This window comes from Osmerus mordax, chromosome 11 (genome assembly GCF_038355195.1).
Source record: "Osmerus mordax isolate fOsmMor3 chromosome 11, fOsmMor3.pri, whole genome shotgun sequence".
Taxonomy (NCBI): domain Eukaryota; kingdom Metazoa; phylum Chordata; class Actinopteri; order Osmeriformes; family Osmeridae; genus Osmerus; species Osmerus mordax.
The window spans coordinates 8529021-8545651 of NC_090060.1; the positions used below are offsets into that span (position 1 = coordinate 8529021).

Sequence of the window (16631 nt, forward strand, 5' to 3'; positions counted from 1 at the left end):
TGGGATTATTTTTGAATGGGATTGTTCAATTTGATTGGATTAAACAAACTGTTTAGTTTACAACATCAACTTCGGCAGCATCCCCATCAGCTGTTAAGAAAGATGACTCTTATTTGAAGTACATCCACACACACAATTAGCTCTACTAGGGCTTAAATTGATCTTCAAAAGGACAGAATCGCATGTAGGCTAATCAGCTATTCTACCTGTGGTTTGAGCTGAAAACACTTTCTCTCCCCCCCCCCCCCCCCCCTCCCTCCCTCCCTCCCAACCTCCCTCCCTCCCATGTTTCTTCTGTTCTTCCTAAACACACAGTCTCTCTGTCTCACCGTCCGTCTCTTGCTTCATATCTAGCTCTCCTTTTATCTCAATCTCTTTGTTTTCTGCCTGTAAGAGCCACCACACGGCCTGCTGCCCTTCCTGGCTGCAGAAGCTGCCTGACTGTCATGGCTGACCTACAGGAGGGAGTCTCTGAGAACAAGACTATGAGAGGCATGGTCCAAAGTGGCTTGAGCAACCACCACACAAAAGGCCACTTGTGTTTTTAATGTCAATCCAACTCCAACATCCTGGTGAGGGGTATTAGCATCACACAGAGGCTGACGATGGAAGCTCAATTGCATATAGGCCCCGAATAACAAGCCTTGGGGGGGTTGTTTTTAATGGCTGCAGGCTTTGCAGTCACACATATGAAAAGAGATTCTTGTCTTGTAAATAGATTTTCTTTCCTTTTGAAAATGTGAAAACTGTTTTTGTGGGAGTTAGTAAAAAGTAGAAGAAATCAATAGAAAATAATGTGAAAGTATCTTTATTACAATAATGTTTTCATGACATAATATAAAGTACATTTTGATTGGCAGTACAATATTGTCAAAAAGTTTGATTTGAAATGTTTAATTGTACACCGACAGGAGCCTATTTGTAAGTTGATTTGTAAAGTAAGTACAGAGTATGAAGAAGTGTGTGTATGTGTGTTTGTGTGTTAGCAGAGTGTCTTAGCAGTGTACTGATGCTCTGAATCCTCCACTCCCCAGTTGACCATTGCACCCTTCTCTTTCTATAGCACTCAGTGGGGTGAGGTTCAGCTCCAACTCACACGTCTCCCCCTCCCTCTTACCCCCTCACCCCTCCTCCCTCCCTCCCCGCTCTGCTGGCCCTATAAAACAGACAGCAGGCCCTCCAGAACTTCAGTCTCATTCGACCAACAACTCCCAGGTAAGTGAGCTACAGAGCTGGGGCTGGGCATCTGGGGCAAGTACTGTTGCAGCTATCGTTATTGAGCCACTATGATTCAAATGTGGAAACATTACAGGGAGACAAGTGCCTTTTCTGGGCACTGCTGTCTTTGATTTGATCTAAATGTTTTGGTATTTATCTGATGGTAAACTTTCAATGTGTCTTTTAGAAAATTAAGCTCTCCTTCTGATGAGTGTGATGCAGTGTGGTGACTGATAGTTAATCTGTACAGGGCAGACATACCACCAGACAGATAAGAATCTTGACATCCTTACTGCCAGCCAGTCCTTCATCTAAGTGTTTCCTAAAACAGTGAAGATTATAGATCTAAGCCTCCCAAGGCTAATCGCAGGTAGGAGCAGGATATCTCTCCCAGATTAGTCCTAATCTGACCAGATTACAGATTATTTTAATCAGTTTACAGATGCCTTAGGTTGAACTGATTGAGTACAGTTGGAGATTGAGTGTATGGCTGGACCTTGTGCTTCTTTGTTGTCCTGGAATGATCCAGAAAGTATCTTCAAATCGTATCAACAGCTCACTCTGGGCAGTTGGACCGTGCTATTTGAGTGACTTCTAAAACTAATTTAGGCATCCACTGTTTGTGTAATTTTAAGTGAAATGTTGTGTGTATGAATATTTCAATTGATCTTAACCCACCATCTTCTCTCTTTGTCTTCTCTCTCCTCAGACCACAATCATGAAATTCCTGGCTCTCGCTCTTGCCGTCCTGCTGGCTGTAGGTGCGTACTGCAGCTCCCAAGATACCACATACTCTCACCATGTTACAGACATACTAGATTTTGAAGAATGGTCCTAATTGGTTTTAAATCTTAAAACAAATGTGTGTGACATCCCTCCCTCCCTCCCTCCCCCCCACTCCCCCCAGGTACCCAGGCCCGTACCTTGCAGGCTGATGAGGCTGCTCCCTCTCAGCTGGAACATGTACGTGCTGCCATGGCAGTGTACCTGGGCCAGGTGAAGGAGACTGCAGAGAGGACCATCAACCTCCTGGACGACACTGAGTACAAGGAGTACAAGTGAGGACACGTTTCATACAATTATTCATGCATTCATTCATTCATTGCAGCGCTGTCATATCTCCAAAGAAGGAGCCTGACCCAGTTTCTCTCTCCCCCTCAGGGTCAGGCTTTCCCAGAGCCTGGACGACCTGCAGAAGTATGCCAAGAGTGCCTCCGACACCATCGCCCCTTACAGCGACGCCTTCAGCGGTCAGCTGCTGGAAGCCACCTCCTCTGTCCGCACTCAGGTCATGGCCGACGTGGACGAGCTGCGCAAGCAGCTGGAGCCCAAGCAGGCCGAGCTGAGGGCCGTCCTGGAGAAGCACATGGAAGACTACCGCCAGAAGATGGAGCCCCTGGTCCAGGAGTACGTCACCAAGCACAAAGGGGATATGGAGGCCCTGAGAGTCAAGATGGAGCCCATCGTGGAGGAGATGAGGGCCAAGGTGGTTGCCAACGTGGAGGAGACCAAGGCCGTGCTGGTGCCCATGGTGGAGACCGTCCGTGCCAAGCTGACCGAGCGCCTGGAGGAGCTGAGGACCATGGCCGCCCCCTATGCTGAGGAGTACAAGGAGCAGCTTCTCAAGGCCGCAACTGAAGTGAAGGACAAGGTCGTTCCCTACACCCAGGACTTCCAGGGGCAGGTGGCTCCTCATCTGGAGAGCATTAAGGAAAAGATGGGCCCAGCAGTGGAGGAGGTCAAAGCCAAGCTCCAGGCTCTGTACGTGGCCCTCAGCGAGTCCTTGAAGGCATAAACACAACTTGCATCACATAATCCCTTCCAACACCATTTTCCATCTTTCCCTTTTTACAATAGTTCCTCTCACACACCTCACCTTCCATTTCCCCTCACCAATAATGGATAGATGCTCGTAACTCCTCCCACACACAAGTGCCTCGCACATCAAGCACACACACATATCAAGGCATTAACACACAAGCATCAACACACAATTACTGTAATTCACACAACAATTATACTACCTGAAGTCCATCATTATTTGTGTGTTATTGTGATATCAATGTTGACCTAAAGCGCCTGAAATGTGATGGTGAATGCTTTTTTGAATCAAATCTGTGTGTTAACAAATACAACAGCTCAATAAACATCAGACTGTTTCACATAAGGTGTCATCTCCCCTGATATTTAAAGGTTTCATAATGACTCTTTAGTTATTGGATTCAAACAATCACTAGTAATTTCTACTGCAGTGTTGGGATATGGCCTCACAACATTTCTAGAAGTCACTTTCAACTTGTTTTCAGTAATGGTTCTTTACATAATCAGTGAAAGGGTCCATATGCACACTCTATAATATAGAGAGCCCATCTAGAGGGGCAAGCTGTAGCTCAGTGGTTAGAGCACTTGATTGCTCTAAACACTGAAAATCCTCCTACAATGGATGCAATATTTCCTAAACGAATATGCTATTACCAAACACTACACGTCTGTACGCCTAATTTATTAACACACCCACTACATACTGAGCATTTACTTTAGAGAAAAGTTATTTACATGATGAGTGAATATGTCTACAACAACTATCTATATACCTTCTCTATACATTGAATATCGACACACACTCTATATACAATAACTCACATTTAAACAACCACACTAAATACTCGCTGTACCACTGCACACTTATTATTTAAAGGTCACGGCACGGGCCAGAATCGATGCCATGCTGATTGATTATGAAATTCCACTCTTAACTAGGCTCAATGAAACCCTAACGGTCTCCAGGTCATTGGACTTCACTTGGTGGTTGGACTCAGTGGGGGGAGTTGCAGCTCCCACCCACACTGCTCCCCCTTCCTGCCTCCCTTCTCTGTCCTCCCCCCTTTCCTGTTCCCCGTCCTCCTCCCTCCACGTCGGCTGGCAATAAAACCGTCAGCGGGACCTGCACAACTTTAGTCTCCTCCAGATCAACTCTACTCCCAGGTATGTGAGCTGCAGAGGTGGGGCAGGGTAGCTGGGGAAAGTATTGGGGCAGATATAAGACTGAAGAAACTGTGGGACCAAGGAACAAGTTGTTGGTCTCTGAACTTGACATAAATGCTTTGAATATAATAATAGTTCAGATGTTCTGATTTGATGTTCTGTAATCTAGTAGTTTTGTTCTATATTGTATGCCTTAAAAGAAAGTTGACAGTCAGAGGTATCTGATGCCAGCGGCATGATCCACAGATGGAGGACAGTCTGAGACTGAGTGTACATCTGGGCCTCGTATATCTGTTCTTCATTTACCTAGAACTTCACATCTTCTATTTTCTGTAACTTTATGTTAAATGTTTCAAAATATTATTTTCTCTTTTCTCAGACCAGCATCATGAAATTCTTGGCTCTCACTCTCACCATCCTGCTGGCCACTGGTATGTCAACGAAGCACAATCATATTTCAATTATATAAATGTGGACATCTATAAGGGATAATACATGACAAGGTGTGACCACACCCCTTCAGCCAATCAGAATTTACTATTCACCCAGGCCATGGTTTAAGTATTAATAATGGACTAAACATGTAATAACATTGAATTGGAAAAATAAAAAGGTTAATTGTCTATGCATGGTTTCTAGCGCATGAATCAATACTTTTACAAACAGCTACCACAAACTTTATATGGAATCTTTCATTCAGTTTTCTAAGTTGTTAAGTTGTTGTTCAAGTTTTGTCTACTTGAGTCACATTTTATCTCTAGCCATAAGTCCTCAAGTGAAATGCTTATGAATTATGAATATCAGCATTTAGAGAACCATCTTAACAACCTGACTCTCCACCTCACCTCCCTCATCCCCCCATCTCCACCTCCTCCCTCTCCCTCCTCCCCCCAGGTGTCCAGGCCCGTACCCTGCAGGCTGATGAGGCTGCTCCTTCTCAGCTGGAACATGTGAAGGTGGTGAAGGCTGGCATGACTCTTGTAAAGGATGCCATGAAGATGGTCCTCAAACCTCTGGACAACACAAAGTACAAGGAGTACAAGTAAGGATGCACTTCAGCCATTCTCATAATGAATTACATACTTAATTCTTCCATAAGCCATTCTGTTCTGCTTCTCCAGCGACAAACTATCCCAGATCCTGGACAACTTGCAGGAGTACTACCTGACCACCTATGAGTCCTACTTTAAAGCATTCTTGGGTGACCAGCTGCTGGATGCCACCACCACTCTCAGCAAACAGATCATGACCAGCGTTGAGGAGCTGCGCATGCAGCTGGAGCCCAAGCAAGCTGAGTTGACGGCCGTCCTGGAGAAGAACATGGAAGACTACCGGCAGAAGATAGAGCCCCTGGTCCAGGAGTACGTCCTCAAACAGAGAGAGGAGATGGACGCCCTGAGGGCCAAGACGGAGCCCATGCTGGTTTCCCTGAGGGAAAAGACGGAGCCCATCCTGGACGAGATGAGGGCCAAGGTGAGCTCCATGGCGGAGGACACCAAGGCCGTGCTGGTGCCCATGGTGGAGTCTGTCCGTGCCAAGCTGAACGAGCGCATCGAAGAACTGAAGATGAAGGCTGCCCCTAAAACTGAAGAGTACAAGAGGGACCTTTCCAGGTTGGTGGAAGAGTTGAAGGATTTGGTGGATAACTACAGCAAGGACTTCCAGGGACAGATAGATAAAATGAACCGTGGATTTTTTTACATTGATATTACACCAGATAAAATACCGATTAAGCTCATGGCTTTGTATGAGTCAATTAAATCCCTTACTACCGAGTGAATTCTCAATGACATACTTAATGGAATACAACAACAGCAAGTTTAGTCAGGTGAATTACACAAATTATTTAATCATACATGGACATCCTAACAAGTGTTGAGAAAGATTGTGTTATGGCAGTTATTACCCACTCTAATTAGTCTGAGGTAACACTGTAACTGTAAAATAGGTATTGTTACATACGAAATGCATTAAACTATAATAATGTTGATGAGGAAGATGTTGATGATTCAACTCCAGTGCTAATAAAAAAAAAGAAGGTCTGATGTTTCTTTTAAAATCAACTATATATTACTCATCAAGTATTGCACATTGACCATCACACATAATACAGCATGACAACAACAACGTCTGGGAACCCTCATCCTACTGACTGGTGTACCAGCAGACCCCTGAGGTAGGCCTAGACTTTTTGTCATTTCTTGCAGGTGCTTTATTCTATCATTCCAATTTCTCATGACTTTATCAATTTGTTATAAAAAGGACCTGCAAAATATTAACTTTTGCAGAGTTCCTGGTTCTTGAGCTGATCGTCGGAAACTAAACCCATTCTAATTTGGACACACACAGACACGCAGAGATTCCAGGCATTATTAGAGAGAATATTGGAAAATCAGGGGCCTATTTAAGAATACTGTGGTTCACGTGTTTGTATTGAACGATACAGGGCGCATTGACCGGTGTGATAATATATTACGTTTGGTTGCATCCCCTTTACATACCTATTCATCCACTGTAAACACAAAAAAATCATCTATAATCTACACCCCTCTATCAATAAAATAACTAGACCTACACATCTGAGCTCCCTGTGTTGGCTAGCAAATAGGCAGAAATATGTTAATTAGCTATTAACCGCAATTCTGAAAAAGGCTCAATGAACCCTAACACTCCCTAGGTGATTGCACTCATCTCGGTAGTTGAATTCCTCTGAATCCCCCACCCCTCCATATCCCTCTTTGTCTCCTGGTTATATAAAACAAGCATTGGTACCTGCAAAACTCAGTCTCCTCCAGATCAACTCTACTCTCAGGTAGGAGATCTACAGAACTGGAGCAGGGTAGCTGGGGGAAGTCTTGGGCCTCATACAAAACTAGGGAAATGTGGGACCAAGGAACCAGTACTTGGGCTATAATCATTAACTATCTCTAAACCTTCTCTTTACACTGAATATCTACACATGCTCTACAAACGCTCTATATACAATACCTCACACCACATCACAACTACACTACATAGTCGCTGTACAATGGCACACATACTTTTTAAAGTTCCCTGCACTGGCCAATAAAAATGACATGCTGATTGACTATGAAATTCCACTCTTAACTAGGCTCAATGAAACCCTAACGGTCTCCAGGTCATTGGACTTCACTTGGTGGTTGGACTCAGTGGGGTGAGTTGCAGCTCCCACTCACACTGCTCCCCCTTCCTGCCTCCCTTCTCTGTCCTCCCCCCTTTCCTGTTCCCCGTCCTGCTCCCTCCACGTCGGCTGGCAATAAAACCGGCAGCGGGACCTGCACAACTTTAGTCTCCTCCAGATCAACTCTACTCCCAGGTATGTGAGCTGCAGAGGTGGGGCAGGGTAGCTGGGGAAAGTACTGGGGCAGATATAAGACTGAAGAAACTGTGGGACCAAGGAACAAGTTGTTGGTCTCTGAACTTGACATAAATGCTTTGAATACAATAATAGTACAGATGTTCTGATTTGATGTTCTGTAATCTAGTAGTTTTGTTCTATATTGTATGCCTTAAAAGAAAGTTGACAGTCAGAGGTATCTGATGCCAGCGGCATGATCCACAGATGGAGGACAGTCTGAGACTGAGTGTACATCTGGGCCTCGTATATCTGTTCTTCATTTACCTAGAACTTCACATCTTCTATTTTCTGTAACTTTATGTTAAATGTTTCAAAATATTATTTTCTCTTTTCTCAGACCAGCATCATGAAATTCTTGGCTCTCACTCTCACCATCCTGCTGGCCACTGGTATGTCAACGAAGCACAATCATATTTCAATTATATAAATGTGGACATCTATAAGGGATAATACATGACAAGGTGTGACCACACCCCTTCAGCCAATCAGAATTTACTATTCACTCAGGCAATGGTTTAAGTATTAATCATGGACTAAACATGTAAAAACATTGAATTGGAAAAATTAAAAGGTTAATTGTCTATGCATGGTTTCTAGCGCATGAAACAATACTTTTACAAACAGCTACCACAAACTTTATATGGAATCTTTCATTCAGTTTTCTAAGTTGTTAAGTTGTTGTTCAAGTTTTGTCTACTTGAGTTACATTTTATCTCTAGCCTTAAGTCCTCAAGTGAAATGCGTATGAATTATTAATATCAGCATTTAGAGAACCATCTTAACAACCTGACTCTCCACCTCACCTCCCTCATCCCCCCTCCTCCACCTCCTCCCTCCTCCCCCCAGGTGTCCAGGCCCGTACCCTGCAGGCTGATGAGGCTGCTCCTTCTCAGCTGGAACATGTGAAGGTGGTGAAGGCTGGCATGACTCTTGTTAAGGATGCCATGAAGATGGTCCTCAAACCTCTGGACAACACAAAGTACAAGGAGTACAAGTAAGGATGCACTTCATCCATTCATCCAGCCATTCTCATAATTAATTACATACTTCATTCATTCACAAGCCATTTTGTTCTGCTTCTCTAGCGACAAGCTATCCCAGATCCTGGACAACTTGCAGGAGTACTACCTGACCACCTATGAGTCCTTATTTAAATCAGCCTTGGGTGACCAGCTGCTGGATGCCACCACCACTCTCAGCAAACAGATCATGACCAGCGTTGAGGAGCTGCGCATGCAGCTGGAGCCCAAGCAAGCTGAGTTGACGGCCGTCATGGAGAAGAACATGGAAGACTACCGCCAGAAGATGGAGCCCCTGGTCCAGGAGTACGTCCTCAAACAGAGAGAGGAGATGGACGCCCTGAGGGCCAAGACGGAGCCCATGCTGGTTTCCCTGAGGGAAAAGACGGAGCCCATCCTGGATGAGATGAGGGCCAAGGTGAGCTCCATGGCGGAGGACACCAAGGCCGTGCTGGTGCCCATGGTGGAGTCTGTCCGTGCCAAGCTGAACGAGCGCATTGATGAACTGAAGATGAAGGCTGCCCCTGAAACTGAAGAGTACAAGAAGGAGCTTTCCAGGTTGGTGGATACGTTAAAAAGGAAGATTGATCGCTACAGCGAGGACTTCCAGGGAAGGATGGATAGATTAAGCCAAAATGCAGCCCGCTCAAAGCTCGCAAATGAAGAATTAATGGTTAAACTCATGGCTTTGTATGAGTCAATTAAATACATGACTAGCAAGTGAATTGTTGACAAAACCAAACAAAATCAACATCAGATGTATATGATTTCAGTTTACTCGCAAAGGACAGAAATTAAACATCACACAGACATACTAGCGATCTATACACCAATATTAAAAACTCTATAACTTATAAAATAGTTATTGCTACATATAAAGTCCAATACATGATAATGCTGATGATGCTATTGATGATCTAACCGCAGTGTCAATAAAATTATGAAGAGAAAAAATCTTAACCATGTGAAGACTTGTGTGCTACACAACTTCCCTCTCTTTTTCTCTTACTTCAAGTCTATGGCTTTTCCCTTTGTCTCTGTCTAACACACACATTCACACACACACTAACATACAGTACACCAAAAATACATTCACACATCTTATTCGCATCATTGTCACTCCCATCAATCGCTGAACTAGCACCTGTGTCTACAAACCTTCCTCTCTTCAGATGCGTATCCATCTACAGTTAAGCATATTCTATGAAGAAAAGTTATTTATATGATGAGTGAATAGATAATTATCAACTTTTGATAAACCTTCTCCTTACACTGATTATCTACAAACACTCTATATACAATAACTCACATTCAAACAACCACACTAAACACTTGCTGTACAACTGCATACATACTATTTAATGTTCACTGCACTAGCCAACAAAGATGACATGCTGATTGACTATGAAATTCCACTCTTAACTAGGCTCAATGAAACCCTAACGGTCTCCAGGTCATTGGACTTCACTTGGTGGTTGGACTCAGTGGGGTGAGTTGCAGCTCCCACTCACACTGCTCCCCCTTCCTGCCTCCCTTCTCTGTCCTCCCCCCTTTCCTGTTCCCCGTCCTCCTCCCTCCACGTCGGCTGGCAATAAAACCGGCAGCGGGACCTGCACAACTTTAGTCTCCTCCAGATCAACTCTACTCCCAGGTATGTGAGCTGCAGAGGTGGGGCAGGGTAGCTGGGGAAAGTACTGGGGCAGATATAACACTGAAGAAACTGTGGGACCAAGGAACAAGTTGTTGGTCTCTGAACTTGACATAAATGCTTTGAATACAATAATAGTACAGATGTTCTGATTTGATGTTCTGTAATCTAGTAGTTTTGTTCTATATTGTATGCCTTAAAAGAAAGTTGACAGTCAGAGGTATCTGATGCCAGCGGCATGATCCACAGATGGAGGACAGTCTGAGACTGAGTGTACATCTGGGCCTCGTATATCTGTTCTTCATTTACCTAGAACTTCACATCTTCTATTTTCTGTAACTTTATGTTAAATGTTTCAAAATATTATTTTCTCTTTCCTCAGACCAGCATCATGAAATTCTTGGCTCTCACTCTCACCATCCTGCTGGCCACTGGTATGTCAACGAAGCACAATCATATTTCAATTATATAAATGTGGACATCTATAAGGGATAATACATGACAAGGTGTGACCACACCCCTTCAGCCAATCAGAATGTACTATTCACTCAGGCAATGGTTTAAGTATTAATCATGGACTAAACATGTAAAAACATTGAATTGGAAAAATTACAAATTAATTGTCTATGCATGGTTTCTAGCGCATGAATCAATACTTTTACAAACAGCTACCACAAACTTTATATGGAATCTTTTATACAGTTTTTAAGTTGTTAAGTTGTTGTTCAAGTTTTGTCTACTTGAGTCACATTTTATCTCTAGCCATAAGTCCTCAAGTGAAATGCGTATGAATTATGAATATCAGCATTTAGAGAACCATCTTAACAACCTGACTCTCCACCTCACCTCCCTCATCCCCCCATCTCCACCTCCTCCCTCTCCTTCCTCCCCCCAGGTGTCCAGGCCCGTACCCTGCAGGCCGATGAGGCTGCTCCTTCTCAGCTGGAACATGTGAAGGTGGTGAAGGCTGGCATGACTCTTGTAAAGGAGGCCATGAAGATGGTCCTCAAACCTCTGGACAACACAAAGTACAAGGAGTACAAGTAAGGATGCACTTCAGCCATTCCCATAATGAATTACATACCTAATTCTTTCATAAGCCATTCTATTCTGCTTCTCCAGCGACAAACTATCCCAGATCCTGGACAACATGCAGGAGTACTACCTGACCACCTATGAGTCCTACTTTAAAGCAGCCTTGGGTGACCAGCTGCTGGATGCCACCACCACTCTCAACAGACAGATCATGAACAGCGTTGAGGAGCTGCGCAAGCAGCTGGAGCCCAAACAAGCTGAGTTGACGGCCGTCCTGGAGAAGAACATGGAAGACTACCGCCAGAAGATGGAGCCCCTGGTCCAGGAGTACGTCCTCAAACAGAGAGAGGAGATGGACGCCCTGAGGGCCAAGACGGAGCCCATGCTGGTTTCCCTGAGGGAAAAGACGGAGCCCATCCTGGACGAGATGAGGGCCAAGGTGAGCTCCATGGCGGAGGACACCAAGGCTGTGCTGGTGCCCATGGTGGAGTCTGTCCGTGCCAAGCTGAACGAGCGCATCGAAGAACTGAAGATGAAGGCTGCCCCTAGAACTGAAGAGTACAAGGAGGGGCTTTCCAGGTTGGGGGAATTGTTGAAGCATTTGGTGGATCGAGGCAGTGAGACGTGGAAAGAGAGTATAAAAGAAAAACTTGGAGACAAGGAAAGAGATGAAATAGCGATTGACCTCATGGCTATGTATGAGTCAATTAAATACTTTTCTACCAAGTGAATTGTTAACGAAACACAACCAAAGCAACAATAGATTTGTTGATGTTATTTCAATTTAATCACAAAGTACACAAATTAAACATAATTCATTGACAATTTAATGATCTACACCAATACAAAAAACTAAAACGATACAACTATAAAATAGTAATTGCTACATATGATTTCCAATAAATGATAATGATGATGTCGATGATCTAACTGTAGTGCCAATAAAACTAACGAAGAACTTAAATCATGTGAAGGTGTATTTGTGCTACACAACCTCCCTCTCTTTATCTCTTACTTTGAATCTTTGTATTTTCTCCCTCTCACACTCACACATCTGTACACACAAACATACAGTACACACAAAATACATTCACACCTCTTACTCGCAACATTGTCACTTACATAAAGCAATGAATTAGCACCTATGTCTAGGAACCGTCCTCTCTTTAGATACGTTTTAATTGCAGAACCTTTCCCTGGGCGTTTCCTCAAGCAAGAATCAGGGTCTAAATCAAGTTCTGGGGATCAAAAAGCAGGAACGAATTAGTCTGCTCAGGATTTAGTACTTTCCAAAAATGAATGCAGGTTTAGTAGTACTCGTACAATTTTGGCAATACAGCACATTCATCTTGGCGTATAGTTCTGCTCGCACCGGCTCTTTGTCTAAAAACCCACTGGGACACTGCCTTGACATCTGTGGCAGAGAAAGGGTGGAGGCAGGCTGTTGCCCTCTCTTTATCTATCAATCTCACTAGTTACAACCAACCATACAGTACCAGTGTTTCCCACATATACATAACATGATTATTGGATGATTGAAGGTCACGAACATAGTTGCGTACGTAGCTACGTAGGTCTTTGAAATGGTAGCCTATTCAGAAAACCAGTTAACAATCAAAAAGACTCGAAGAGGCAAAGTAGTGGAGAGAGAAGAAGAGCATGAAGCATATTTATAACACAACCCTAACCCAGCTAACCCTAACCCTACCTAACCCTACCTAACCATAACCCCACCGTATAGATTATAGTGAGTATGTATTAGAATGTATTCGCTATAATGTTCTGGATATTAGTACTGGTGTTGACGGTGGTATAGGTGTGATCTATGGTCTGACCAGAGTATTGATCAGTTGTGAAGTGGTGCAGTTTCATTAGAACGAATGGTAGATGGATGAGGCTCTGGGTTTTGCCCTGCCTCAGGCTGCGCCCCTCAACACTGTCCTATCACACACATGATGCCAGACTCACATAAACACGTACAGACACATAAACATACAGACTCACACATACAGCCCATACATACATATTCACACACTTATACACACACACACACACACGCACACACACACACACACACACACACACACACACACACACACACACACACACACACAGAGCTTACATCAGAGGCAGGGGTCTGGGGTCTGTCTGGATCAGAGCAGATCATTTAGGCCAGTGCTTGTGTTCCTACTGACTGTGTAATTAGTGCAGTGTTGAAAGGGCTTGGTAGAGCCCCTCTGTCTCAGATCATTCCCCACTCAATACCTGGTTAGAGATGGTTATTAATGACTTGGATAAAGGCAGGTTCGGTCCACTGGGAATCCCACTCAAAGTGTGTGTGTGTGTGATTATTGCGTATCAGATTTAGCATGAGTTTAGTAATGGATGAGACATGGATCCAGTCCCCAGAGAGTGTGTGTGTGTGTGTGTGTGTGTGTGTGTGTGTGTGTGTGTGTGTGTGTGTGTGTGTGTGTGTGTGTGTGTGTGTGTGTGTAGTATGTGTGTGAGTGTATATAAAACCTAGAATCTGGTGGGTTTCAGCGCCGGACCCCAGTTGGGTCTAATTCTGGATGAGAGAGAAAGACACGCAAACACACCCGCTCTGGGTGACCTGGTGGGACTGAGACGGAGGCTGGAAGATCTTCTGTGGCCAGCAGGCAGCTCTGAACTGGGAGTGTGAAGAGCCAGTGGAGACTACAGAAGCCCAACAAACAGCATGGAAGGTAGGCTGACTACAGAAGCCCCACAAACAGCATGGAAGGTAGGCTGACTACAGAAGCCCCACAAACAGCATGGAAGGTAGGCTGACTACAGAAGCCCCACAAACAGCATGGAAGGTAGGCTGACTAAGGAAGCCCCACAAACAGCATGGAAGGTAGGCTGACTACAGAAGCCCCACAAACAGCATGGAAGGTAGGCTGACTACAGAAGCCCCACAAACAGCATGGAAGGTAGGCTGACTACAGAAGCCCCACAAACAGCATGGAAGGTAGGCTGACTACAGAGCATAAAGAGTTGTGTCAACTAAAAAAAGTCAACTGAAAACCTACAGTCCAGATAGTCTGGTACAGAATGAGATCGCTTTGCTCTCCATCAGTGCAAAGAATGTTGGCTTTCAAGGTGATAAAATATAAGATTAAATATCCTAATAATAAAATTATTTTTATTAATTACCAGGAACCTAATCAAAATGCACCATACTGTTTTGAAGGCATCTCTAATGCTTCTCGCTCATCTAGAGGCAAGTCTTTTTTTCCTGGAATGTTACTCCATGTGTGCACTTGTTTTGTCACTCTGATGTGCAGACGCTCAGCTGTCCCACGGCTGTGACCTGCTGCTGCCCGAGTGCACCGAGGGGGGGCCGTCCTGCTTCAAGGCCCCCCAGGTCACAGGGGTCAGAGTTCAACTGGAGATGCAGGCGCTATGGCAACAGTTTGACCAGCTGGGGACGGAGATGATTGTCACTAAAGCTGGGAGGTATGAAGGGAGGGGCGCAGATGCAGTACTCTCACACACACACACACATTTTCAATCTTTGTTGCTCTCTCTTTTTTCTCTCTCTTTCCTTTCTCCCTTCTTCTCTTTCTCTCGCAGGAGAATGTTCCCCAGCTTCCAGGTGTACATATCTGGATTGGACCCTGCGGCTGACTATGTTTTGCTTATGGACTTCATCCCTGTGGATGACAAGAGATACAGGTGTTGCCCACACACACAGACCCCCACCACTGGCACACACACACACACACACACAGACCGTACACAGACACGAATGTACATGTATCTCAACTGCACATGTTGACTGTGTGTGTGTATTTGTGTATTTGTGTGTGTGTGTGGGGGGGGGTGGTGGTTACAGATATGCTTTCCACAGCTCGTCGTGGCTGGTAGCAGGCCGAGCAGACGTGGCCACTCCTGGGAGGATGCACTTCCACCCAGACTCCCCGGCCAGGGGTGCCCAGTGGATGAAACAAACAGTCTCTTTTGACGCACTCAAACTTACCAACAATCTGCTTGATGACAATGGGCATGTGAGAGAAACTGGTCTGCAATAGTATATAACAACTCTGATAATATATGTACTGTATAATTATATATGCTGGCTCCAAAAGTCCAGTTATGCATGTCTGAACTCTTATCTTACACTTATCCTCCTTTGGTGTTGTCATGCTTGTAAGCATTGTAGCCAACAACCTACAACAACCTACAGTTTTGTCTTTAGGGGCTAAATATACTTTTAACATCTCCACCATTTCTGTTCACCTCCACCATCCATCTTCAATGATGTTTCCCAGATGATCCTGAACTCCATGCACCGGTATCAGCCTCGGTTCCATGTGGTGTATGTGGACCCAGGTCAGGACAGTCAGCTGCACCCTCACAGAAACTTTTGCTCCTTCACCTTCCCTGAGACCCGCTTTATAGCAGTGACGGCCTATCAGAACCATCGGGTATGGACACAGCCGGCACTAACTGACGGGAATCCAACTACTACACTGAACTGATATAATGAGCTGAATTCTATGGTTTAACTCTCGACTCTCTATCTTTCCACCTTTCTCTTTCCTCTCCCGCCCCACACTTCTCTCTTCTCCTTGCCTCACCCATACTTCTCTTCTTTCCCCTCCTTCCCCTTTCTCCTGTCTCCTCTCAGATCACACAGCTGAAGATAGCCAGTAATCCGTTCGCTAAGGGCTTCAGAAACACCGACCCAGAGGACTGGTGAGACGCACCACAAACCTTGTCCTCCATTACCTGTTATCTTCACTTCTCTTCAACATCCAGATGGGCTTATTTATCTCTATGTTTTAGTTTTCTTTGTGCTGAATTCAAAATGTCAAGGAAGAACGAAGCAGCTAGACACAAAATGCAGAAATGGTCTGTTGTGTGGACAGCACAAGCTCTCAGCTGTTCAGTGGAGTGTGTGTGTGTTTGTGTGTGCAGGACATGTCCTACTGCTGCAGGACATGTGGCACACTCCTCCATGATAGCATGGCAGCCACAGGGGGGCAGTACTGATCAGGGTAGCAGCATTAGAGAACATAGGTCCTGGGAACCCAGGACTCAAGCACGTAAGTGAGGAAGGGGTCAACAGGACCATCTCCATCCTCAACACATAATTACTAGAACAGAGAAACCCTTCTGAATGGTCTTTGACATGTTATTTTCAGTGTATTCATAATGGTCTGCCAAAACTACTTTCTTTCTTTTTATGAAACTGTCTCTACAGGGCAAGAAGACTCGACCATGACCCCCCTTTCGTCAGAGCAGAGTGGACTGGCCAACCACTGTAAGGACTCATTGGGCTGTACCACAGAGAAAAGAGATGGGGAGAGTTTCTTTTCACCCT

General features: G+C 44.7%; 5 protein-coding genes across 5 annotated transcripts; all 5 read left to right on the forward strand.

Annotated features, from left to right (window-relative positions):
* The first annotated feature begins 1192 nt into the window (after positions 1-1192).
* LOC136951394 (apolipoprotein A-I-2-like) lies at positions 1193-3385 on the forward strand. Its single transcript, XM_067245755.1, has 4 exons — positions 1193-1215; positions 1928-1979; positions 2126-2276; positions 2380-3385. The coding sequence occupies exons 2-4, from the start codon at positions 1937-1939 to the stop codon at positions 3011-3013; spliced, it is 828 nt and encodes a 275-aa protein (XP_067101856.1). The 5' UTR covers positions 1193-1215; positions 1928-1936; the 3' UTR covers positions 3014-3385.
* Positions 3386-4191: 806 nt separating this feature from the next.
* Positions 4192-6245, forward strand: LOC136951396 (apolipoprotein A-I-2-like). The gene is made up of 4 exons (XM_067245756.1): positions 4192-4203; positions 4583-4634; positions 5098-5245; positions 5325-6245. The coding sequence occupies exons 2-4, from the start codon at positions 4592-4594 to the stop codon at positions 5980-5982; spliced, it is 849 nt and encodes a 282-aa protein (XP_067101857.1). The 5' UTR covers positions 4192-4203; positions 4583-4591; the 3' UTR covers positions 5983-6245.
* A 1283-nt stretch (positions 6246-7528) lies between these two features.
* On the forward strand, positions 7529-9556 carry LOC136951397 (apolipoprotein A-I-2-like). Its single transcript, XM_067245757.1, has 4 exons — positions 7529-7540; positions 7920-7971; positions 8429-8576; positions 8668-9556. The coding sequence occupies exons 2-4, from the start codon at positions 7929-7931 to the stop codon at positions 9323-9325; spliced, it is 849 nt and encodes a 282-aa protein (XP_067101858.1). The 5' UTR covers positions 7529-7540; positions 7920-7928; the 3' UTR covers positions 9326-9556.
* Positions 9557-10240: 684 nt separating this feature from the next.
* On the forward strand, positions 10241-12240 carry LOC136951398 (apolipoprotein A-I-2-like). Its single transcript, XM_067245758.1, has 4 exons — positions 10241-10252; positions 10632-10683; positions 11145-11292; positions 11372-12240. The coding sequence occupies exons 2-4, from the start codon at positions 10641-10643 to the stop codon at positions 12012-12014; spliced, it is 834 nt and encodes a 277-aa protein (XP_067101859.1). The 5' UTR covers positions 10241-10252; positions 10632-10640; the 3' UTR covers positions 12015-12240.
* A 2026-nt stretch (positions 12241-14266) lies between these two features.
* LOC136951991 (T-box transcription factor TBX1-like) lies at positions 14267-16007 on the forward strand. Its single transcript, XM_067246663.1, has 6 exons — positions 14267-14273; positions 14590-14761; positions 14879-14980; positions 15141-15322; positions 15572-15732; positions 15936-16007. Exons 1-6 carry the CDS (start codon positions 14267-14269, stop codon positions 16005-16007), a joined length of 696 nt encoding a protein of 231 aa, XP_067102764.1.
* The last annotated feature ends 624 nt before the right edge of the window (positions 16008-16631 follow it).